The sequence below is a fragment of the Nicotiana attenuata genome, unplaced genomic scaffold, assembly GCF_001879085.1.
Source record: "Nicotiana attenuata strain UT unplaced genomic scaffold, NIATTr2, whole genome shotgun sequence".
In the NCBI taxonomy this organism is placed as follows: Eukaryota; Viridiplantae; Streptophyta; class Magnoliopsida; order Solanales; family Solanaceae; genus Nicotiana; species Nicotiana attenuata.
Window position 1 is genome coordinate 335,502 of NW_017670606.1, and position 10,668 is coordinate 346,169.

Sequence of the window (10,668 nt, forward strand, 5' to 3'; positions counted from 1 at the left end):
TGCTCTTTACTTTCTTGATATGACATGGGGACATGCCATGATTTTAAGTGTGGGGTGGGAGACTTGCTCTAACTGTGTATTGAAATGTATATAGATGTATGTTGTTGTGCTGTAGCATTAGAGTGATGTGTTGTATATATTTGAGTGTGTCTATATTAGGAGTAGCTGACTTGGCCCAACGACGGACACTTGTCGACGGGTCTCTTGAGGGTCAAAGTCAGATATATAATATTACTAAATAAAATTTGTAGAGGACTCTTCCTGAGGACGGACCACTTGGTACAGTACTCGTTGAGGGAAGTTAGTCCTAGGTTAGTATTTTTTCTTTAGTTTTATTTTAGTTTTTTAGGTAGTGTAGTATTCTCCCTTGGTTTTCTTTTGACCACGGTTCTTTTCCAAGGGCTTTTCTTGAACCGGGTTAGGTAGATTCTTTTCTTTTGTAGTTTTAGGATTAGATAGGTGAAGGTCAGAATGTAACCCCAAATATGCAAACTTGCAAAAAGAACTTGAGAGTGGACGTCTAAGCTTGTTTGTGGACTCATACTATATGCCTTAATTTTGCATATCTTGTCTTGCTTGAACACTCGTATGATTGTGTTGATGAACTGATTCGGAATGAGTTACATGCTAAGTGTGTGTGAGTTGTTACTTGCATCCTATGCTTACATATGATACCTAGAACTTGCCCTGTGTGTTTGCAAAGCGAAATAGAAGTCGTTTGGTTTTAGAGATGATTGAGGCATTTCTTTGTGCAACCCTCTATACTTGAGAATCCACCTGTGCATATTACCATAGTTAACCCCTTTGAGCCTGAAGCCTGTTCTTTGATAACCCTATAATGATCTAAATCGCTGTGTTTGAATAAGCTTAATTGTTTGAACCTTTACCTCCTAGAAGCACTTGAATCACTAAAGAATATACAAAAGTCAAAGTGTGGGGTGGGAGAGAGTTAGTGAAAAAAGGGAATCAAGAATGAAGGTTTTGATTGGTGAACTGGCAATGTACAATAAATCTCTAAAAAAAAAGAGAAGAAGAAGAAGAAGAAGCCAGTTGTACCTAAAGAAAAGTGGGGGTCACAAGTGAAACAAAATATGGAATAATGATTGGGTTGAACAAAAAGGTGAAACAAAAGGAAGTGTGTATTAAAAGTGCTTAGGGAGGTTAGTCACTATATCCAAATATATCCTACCCGTCCCTTAGCCTACATTACAACCTATAAAGACCTCTTGATCTTTGACTGAATGGCTCAATTAGTAGAGTAGTACACTAGGGGCAAGCTTATGGTGTGTCTGTGTGGCATGTGAGTGCTCTTTGCTGAGAGTGAGTGAATTCTTTCTATATATGGTTCCTTGTTGTTGAATTTTATGTGTGTGGAACTTCTCTCAGATTTTGTCTATGTGAGGGCATGTGGCTCAGGAAGAAAAAGTGAGTCTTCACTTCAGTTAGAGTAATTAGAGTGAGCACAAGTGTGTCTTGGCATGAGAGTCTGCATTTGAGCTATGATTGTGCACTGCTTAGGTCGATCAGTGATAATAGCAGGTGTGACATAAATTGAGGCAATGCATTGAGCAGTTAGGCCTAGAAGTGTGGTTTAGTTTGCTCGAGGACGAGCAAAGGTTTAAGTGTGGGGTGTTGATAATAGGTGAATTTGACTATAATTACGCCTTAAATAATCACCTTCTTGTGTAGTTTTAATGCTAAAAGTGATAACAAAATGCTCTTATTAGTGCTTTTCATGATTTGCAGGTGATATATGTATAAGGAAGGCTAAGGAGCAGTTTTGGAGTCAAAATTGATGAAAAAGAGGCCAACTGTGAAATTCCCCAAGTAAACCACTCAAAACAGGCCGAAGATTCAGAGCACTGGTTTGACCGCGGTTCCACCGCGACCGCGGTTCCACCGCGACCGCGGTAGAACCGCGGTAGAAGACAGCTGCGGATGAATTCAGAATCAGAGAAGGCTTTTGGCCGCGGTTTGACCGCGACCGCGGCAGAACCGCGGCGGAAGCAAAAAACTTCAGGGACTAAAGTATAAAACACGGGATTTTTAGACCTAAACCCTATTTAAAACATTAGACTTCGCCCAAGAGAGGAATGTATTGATTTTTAAGGTTTCTTAGCAAGGAAAACCATTGTGAGAGAATACTCCAAACATCTTTCTTCTTTACTTTTGATTTTTATGATGAATTCAATCTTAGTTTATCTTCCCATAGCCATGGGTAGCTAAATTCCTTGTCTAAGGTTTTGATGGAACCTATTGGGTGATGAACTTCTTGTTTATGTGAATACAAATTGCTAGTTTAATCTCTATTTGTTCAACTTCGTGTCTGTTGTAGTTAATTGACACGATCCTCAATTAGCTGTGCCTATTTAGTGTGCATAACTTGGAAAAGAGTACATATTTAGGGTATTGTTGAACAACACCACTCCTAGATTATTAGAGGAATCTATAATTGCGGGTTTAAAGGCGGGATTAGGGATAACGAAGCCTTGGGTGTAATCTAAAGTGAATCGTGCTAAATAAAGTAAGCTAGTGTATCTCGGGAGAGTGCAATAGTAAATTACTGTGATTACTCAGGAGAGATTTACGGTAAGATTAGCGTTCATGATTGATAGAGATGTGTTGGTAAATTTGTATGAACATAAACAGAAGGGATTCCATCAATAGGGGAAATCATTGCCTTAGCATTTTTCTCATAATTGTTTACAACCTTATTAGTTTAGTTTACAGTTATTTAGTTACTTGCAAGCTAGTTGTTAAAGAATATTCAACTGAGATTTGAATATTTGGGAAGCTGGTTCTGAAGAATTAGTGGGTCTGAAGATAGTGGTTGATAGGTTAACTCTTTGTGGATTCGACCCTGGGCGTAATACTCGGATTATATTTGCAACGTCCGCAGAGTCCTTTTTATAAAGCATAGTTGGGCGTGATCACTAGTGAATTCTTTCTAGTTACTTTTAACTGTTCAAGTTATAGTAAACACTAAAGACAGTTAAAAGAAAACAGGAGACATGAGTTCTTTAGGATGTGTTCGACATAAACACCAAGACTTGGGGAATGATTTAAATTGGTAAATTTTTTTGGTAGACTAAGATCCCGTAGCCAATAAAATTTTTAAAATTAAGTTGTTCGGCAAACGGAGTAAATCCAAGATACCAATTTGACAATTGCCAATGTGATAATTGACTCATATTTCCAGTTTACTTGAGAAAAATATTTTTTATAATTATTTGTTCCCAATTTTCTAATTTACTAGACAATGCATGTTAGAGTTATCCATCGTAAGGAGGGGAGGGGGAGAGAGAAGGAAATATTTGGGCAAAGGGGCATAGCTGACTTTACCAAAGTAGTTAACCAGATGCATGTTGATCTTCTACTAGCAATGTTATTATTTTACTTTTCCTCCCTTATGAATATATTTTCGGCCTTTTTTATTTATTCTTTTGCAGAAGTATTCTCTAAATTAGCCGGAAAATGCACTCTGAGGTGGCTTAATATCCTTTCCATAGTAAAAAAAGAGTTTGGATTTAAGTTAAATAAACTGCAAATGCACGATAAAATTAGTTTGAGTTCTAATTATATATTGACGGTGAAAACATACTTACACGATCAGATTATTTGTAAGGTAATAATAGGTAAATAATAACCCATATGTTAAATCACACTGACAGTCTAAAAAAAAAATTACGTTGTTAGTGTATACAACATAAATCCAAAAAATTTACACAATTAGTGGAATTTAACCTATTGTAGTGTACAATCTATTTAAGTTATTAATTAATATTTATTAAATATATTTGCATGTAGTTACCTTTTAAATAACTTAGTTCAATAAATATTTTTTTACCATTAGCATACAGATAATAAACTCAAACCAAACGACCCCTTAATTTACCCTTCACCCATTTTTATTTTTGTAATGCACTCTTACAAGAATAAAGAGAGAAAAAAAGAAAAGAAAAAAAAAAGAGAGAAAAGAATGCAACCGAATTTGTAACTAACTTGGCGCCTTAATGAAGCTCCCTATTGGAGAAAAACAATAGCTAACTCCTCTCGGCAACAGAGTGGCCTTCTTACTGAGCTCTGTTTTCTTGTCTTCTTCAACAAATAAAATTTGCGTCCAATCTTTTTGAACGGAACCAAGAACAATTCAAAAAGCAATCAGAGATCCCTCAAGAAAACACTATGGAAGCTCAAAATGACAATCAGAGTAATGTGTTTGTCAAGTTTTTATGGGAAACTGATGTTCATAGCGTGTTAATCTCAAAGAAGTACGCAGAAGATCATTTCCCTCGTCTTGCACCAGGTAATTCCAAGATGTTAGAATTTGAAGATGTTCGTGGGAACCACTTCAGAATGGAATTTGTGCACACAAATTTTGGATATTACTATCTTAGAACAGGGTGGCAGAGATGTAGGGATGAACACAAGTTGACATATGGGGATGTGATATCTATTTATAAGAAGAAAAACCAAAATGCAAATGATACAGGATCAGAAGATTTGGGTCATCAGAATTTATATGTAATCATTTGTTGGAAACTGGTTACGAAAGATGAAGAGGATGCGAGATTGATCATATCACAATTGATTGCTGTTCGGCGAGATCCCTAGTACGTCTTTTCCATTCCTTACTTTCTCGTTTCTTGAATAAGGCTAAGTAAGAGAGTTGAATATACTTTCTTTTTGCAGTGTATCAATAGTGGAAGAACTAGTGGTTGCTAAGAATTTACGTTGTGAAGATCAATTTCAATGGCTTACAGTTACCAAAGAAACAAGTAGAAGAGAATCTGTGTGAACTTCCTCTTCCTGGATTAGGAGGAGAAATAACTCTACTTATATTTGATCCAATTGGAGAAAAAGTTTACGTAATGGAGTTGATGCATACTGAGGAAGACAAATAGTATCTTGGAGGAAGAGGAATATGGAAGGAATATGCAGCGCAGCATAACTTGTTAATATTTGACACTGTCTTTGTCAGCAAGGTAACTGTGAACCGAGATGAGCTACGTCCGAGTGCAGAATGTATTCATTGATCAAACAGACGATCAGCTGGTCAACAACTCCTATTACTATGAAATCACTTATCAGAGAACATCATCTGTGAAACCAAATTAACAGCAAGGGTAAAGGTTATTATGGTCATTGCACAAAGAGAGTGGTCAGTATAGGATACTAGTCTATCGCGTACGGAGAGCTGCACTTCATTGAACTATAAGCCATCACTCTAAGTAGCTTCAAACAGTTTTTCATTGCCACAAATTGTAGTTCTATAGATATTCATGCTCAAATTGTTTATATGTTAATATGCTGCAGCAATGTTGCTCAAGTACCCTCCAAATCTTTTCTGCATTATCGGTGAACAGGCAATTGGCATGTCTAATATTTTCTACATTAATTCTTTTCTAGGAGAAAGTTTTGCATGCAGCAGAAACCCCTGCTTTCTTAAAATGTTTATTGCTAGTGTTTTCTTTTCTAGTTATATTTGACAAATTTACCATTAAATGTTACTCCTACATATATATTATGCATATTGATAGCTCCCATTTTTTCTAGTTTACTGGACAATGCTTGTTGAGTTTTCCAAGGAAAAAGAAAGCAAAAAAGAAGGAAATATTTAGTCAAAGGGTCTAAGATGACTTTACTAAAGTAGTTATCAAGATTAGTAATATGCGTTATCTTCCACAAGCAAAGTTTTTTAATTTTCCTCCCTTGTGATAATTCCTTTTGTCTTTTTTATTCAATCTTTGCTAGAAATTTCTCAAGTTAGCTAGAAAATGCACTGCGAGGAGGCAGAATATCATTTCCACATTGGAGTATATAATTTGTGCCTCTCACCATAGTTTGAGAGGGTAAATTGAAGTGCAAATCCTCTCTAGCTAGTTTCTACCATGTATATATATGAATTATATTACTACTACATTTATGAATCATCACCGTGTATCTCGCTCCATTTAAGTTGTCTCGAATCTCGATCCAATACTATCAAACAAGCTCAAATTAATATAACATGTTTCATTTTTTTTTTAGCCTTTGTTGATATTCTAATATACTAGGAAAAAGAGCAGAAAGAAAGAAAAGGAAACAAAGGGAATGAAAAACTAGGATCGTATTTCATGCTTCCAAATAGTTAATACTCCTATATTCTATGGTGTAGATGCCCCACCTCTATGCCTTATGAGAATAATTTATCTGGCATTATGACTTTTTAGTTTTTACCATCATATATATGTCCACGTACGTACGAGAGTAACTTACTCAATTTGTTCTTTAAAAGAAAGAGAATCTAAGGAAATGGTCAAATGTATAGAAGTTAATTAAGAAAGTGAACGTAAGCAGTTAATTAATTGGGAAGAATTAATTATAACTTAATTACTCTTTTTATTTTTATGTTTTCCAAATATAACGTTACTATTCGGTTCTTGGGAGTTATTCAACTTCTGGTGAATTACCAGGCTCTCATATCCTCTGCAACAAACTTGTCAAGACCACAATCTTGAGAATTGTGGCCTTTTGATAAAAAAGAAAAAGATTATTCCTCAGACAGTTGAGATGGCAGTGGTAGTAATCATAATATTCCAATGCATTATATTCTTCTTTTTAGAGAAATTTTATGAATTCCTCTTCAATTTCTTCTTTCGTTGATCTTTACTCCACTTACTTTTCAGGATCTTTTTCTTACGACAGTTTCGTGTGCATATGGAGTAATTCTATGTTGCCTCCTATTTTTTGAAGGTTAAAGTCCCCTTATTTCTTTTTTCCGTTTTCCCAATTTTGGTTTTAGGTAAAGAAATTAATTAAAAATAAGACCATTGAAAGTTTAGATAATCTATTTCTAGTTTCCCCTAAAGATTCCCCCTTTAAATCTTCATATAATGTAGTTGTCTATTATAAATTAAAGTTGTGTTTCTTACAAACTATTTGTGGTTCCTTTAGGAGGACATGGAGTTGATGGAGCAGCTTATAATTACAATGCCAGTATTGAAGTAACAACCTTATTTTTGTAACAATCTTTACTTGTTAGTTTTTTTTTTTTTTTTTTTCCGCCCGGTGTTCGGTACCCATATTGGGGCCCGACTACATCCGGATTCGTGTCGGGAAGTCCCACATTGGGGGTAAAGCACTCCCTAACAAAGGCGACTCCGTACGCAGGGATGTAATACTATTATATATATATACACTAAGGGGTGATAAACTTATTAATATTCATTCTCATTATTATCAGTGCTTGGCTGAGCCTCAACGAGTTCAATATAAAGGAGGAAAGCTGAGAAACCCTAAATTTGAGCTAGGGTTGGAGGGATGGACATCTTATGCAGGTGCCAGCCTTGAAGTAAGACGGACTTTTTCGGGGAACAACTTCATGGTGGCCTATAATAGGAGCCAGAATAATAAAACTTTCTCCCAACAAGTTTATATGGACAAAGGGAAATATTATACATTTTCAGGTATTTACTTGTTCATGAATTAAAATTGGAGCCTTAGAGCAATGATAAAGTTGTGTCTGTATAACCTATAGGTCATGGTTTAGCCACTAATATTTGTATTGGGGTAGACTGTCTAGGGTTGCGGCCCTTCCCCGGATTCTACATGTGAATGCGGAATGCTTCGTACACCGGGTTGCCCTCTACTTGTTCGGTTGGTTTGTTATTATGAAATCCTTTTTCTTTTTTTCTTTTCCAGCTTGGGTGCGAGTTAGTGAAGGAAGTGAGACAACGGTGTCTGCTGTAATAACAACTCCTGGAAACTCAATGAGGGTTATTGCCTCTGGAAATGCCTATCCTGGTTGTTGGACCATGCTTAAAGGAGGCTTTCAACCAGAATTTCCTCTTCTAACTGATCTCCATTTCCTAGTAAGCCCTTACATCTACTTCTTAATCTATTTTTATAATTAAATAAAAAATCGCATATACATTTACTAGTGTCAATTTCACTTTTTATTTGGAGTAAACTTTTATACTTTTGAGTGAAAACATTTTTATACTATTATCATGTCACTTACATAAGTTACAAGTGATTCTCTATATCAAGCATTAATTGATTAGTAACTAGTATAAGATGGTAACTGGCATCCCATAATAATTATTCTGGTTTATTCACGTATATAAGAAAATTATATCTTTCATTTTATATGAAAAAATTTACTTTTCTACTAAAAGTACTTAATAGGAGTACTTTTTTCAAAGAAAACTATAAATCTATTATTGCTAAAAAAATTGTGCCCCCAAATTTGGGGGCCTAAAATAAGTGTGCCGTACTTGCTTCAGCATGGAGCTGGCACTGGTTCCATTAGAGATGAGTAAGTGTCTTTTCACAAAATGGTTTTCTGCCTGAAGTTAATCAAAAGTGAACGCTTTTGTAAATTTAAAGGACTTTTTATGTAAATATTATTTACATTGCTAGTGCGAATAACTTAAACTACTAAGTTTCTTCTCCTCTACATTTTTCGACATACTCATTCTGGCAATTTCTGTAGATCCTAGTCCTGCATTAACTGATAAAACTAGTCATTATAATGAAACTTTCACATGTGCATACAAGTTGATATCTCTTGGTACTAATAACTTTTGTTATTTCAGTGTTACAATAAGACCGTTGAATTTTGGGTGGATAATGTTTCCCTGAAGGAGTTCAACCAAACCGAATGGCTTGTACACCAACAGAGAGCCATAAGGCGGGTAAGCTATTTACACGTCTATAATTTTATTACTGTTTCAATTTTTGTGATGTAGTTGACTCGAAAAAGAATTTAAAAAAAAAGATTTTTGAAACTTGTGATCTTGTAAGGTTAAAGGGTTAAAACTTTATGGGGTCATCACATTTACGTGGCTATAAAAGATTTTCACTTACGATAAAATGAAAGTTTAAAATTAAATAATTTCCAAATATAGAAATGTGACTAATAAGAAAAGGAAGTATATATTATTGTGGATCTAAACAGGTCCCACAGTACTCGCTGATATTTCTTATATGAACCATATGGTATGCATATGTAAAAGATGTATAATGAATGAAACTCGTTCTGAACCGACTGACTCTGAAATATGGTTGTATGGACTTGTGCAGGTAAGAAAGAGGAAAATTTTGCTGCAAATAACGGACAAATTAGCAAGACCAATCCGGGGAGTGAAAGTAAACATCAAGTTCAGAAAACCCCTTTTCCATGTTGGTTGTGGTGTTACAGATACCTTCCTCCGATACAAGAAATATCAAGAATGGTTTCTTCAAAAGGGTTTTACAGCAAGTGTATTCACCAATCAAATGAAGTGGTACTGGACTGAAAGTCGTCAAGGGATAGAAAACTACACAGTACCAGATGCCATGTTCCAATTCTTCAAGGATCATGGGATAGCAATTAGAGGCCACACTGTTCTATGGGACAAACCTAAAATGAATCAGGATTGGCTGCACCGCATGACACCCAAAGAGCTTTTAGCTACAGCCGTGAGGCGTCTGGCCGCTGTCATGGCTCGATACTTGAATGATATTTTCGAGTGGGACGTCGTGAATGAGAACTTGCACTTCCATTTTTTCGAAGATAAGATTGGACCACAGGCTTCTGGGATGTTCTATCATATAGCCCATGTGATAGATCCTAATGCAACTTTATATCTGAATGATTTTAACACCCTTGAAATTCCAGGAGATATATATGCAGGCCCACACAAGTATATAAAAAGGTTTAGAGAGATCAGGTCATATCCAGGCAACGAGAACTTGACCATAGGATTTGGACTACAAGCTCATTTTCCTTCAGGAAAACCAAATATGCCTTATATACGAGCTGTCTTTGATTTTCTCAGTGAAACCAAAATGCCCATTTGGCTAACTGAAATGGATGTCCAGAACACCACAAATCAGGTACTAACCACTGCTTTAATGCCCATTGTGCACTGGACTGCCCTTTTCTCTTCTTAAGGTCAGTCCTATATAGCAATTTTTGTTGACAAAGAATATGCTCTATGATGTAACAGGCAGTTTACTTGGAAGAAATAATGAGAGAGGCATTTGCACATCCAGGAGTGGAAGGAATGATAGTGTGGGCACCATGGAAGCCAGGAGCAAATTGCACTGGCTTATGCTTGACCGATGACAATTTCAAGAACACGAGAGCAGGAGATGTTGTCGACAAGCTCATGGCAGAATGGAGAACGCCCGAGCTAAATGGGAAAACTAATTCCAAAGGACTTTATAAATATTATGGTTTTCTTGGAGACTACACTGTCACACTTTATGATCCTTATTCTCTCAAGCAAATCATCAGGGAAATTAAAATTACAAATAAGGATCCAAACCCAGTACTAATCCCTATTTCTATATGAGTAAAAATTAACTTGTATCGATACATAAGATGAATAAGAAGTGTATACTACATTCTTAGGAAAAATTATACGTTTAATCCCTCAGTTATTTGTAAGTATATATTCTTATTCTAGTTGGGAAATAAAAGAAAATGCCGTTTGAATAAGTAAGGGTGTACGGTACACCTCATGGTAGCTAGAGCTATAAATTACGGTGAAAGTTGAAAACCATATTCATTTTAGAACTCTGATCGTCTCCGTTTAGAAGATGATAACATATGTCGAAAAGTGAACCTATAATTGGGAACAGTTTTTGTGCAGTGGAATTGGTGCATAGGGTGGAGGATGAATACTATCTTGGAGAAGG

At 35.8% G+C, this 10,668-nt stretch overlaps 1 protein-coding gene across 1 annotated transcript; it reads left to right on the plus strand.

Annotated features, from left to right (window-relative positions):
- The first annotated feature begins 6,478 nt into the window (after positions 1-6,478).
- On the plus strand, positions 6,479-10,322 carry LOC109241457 (anti-sigma-I factor RsgI6-like). Its single transcript, XM_019408199.1, has 8 exons — positions 6,479-6,561; positions 6,669-6,735; positions 6,937-6,986; positions 7,226-7,448; positions 7,684-7,853; positions 8,580-8,678; positions 9,067-9,861; positions 9,975-10,322. The coding sequence occupies exons 1-8, from the start codon at positions 6,553-6,555 to the stop codon at positions 10,320-10,322; spliced, it is 1,761 nt and encodes a 586-aa protein (XP_019263744.1). The 5' UTR covers positions 6,479-6,552.
- The last annotated feature ends 346 nt before the right edge of the window (positions 10,323-10,668 follow it).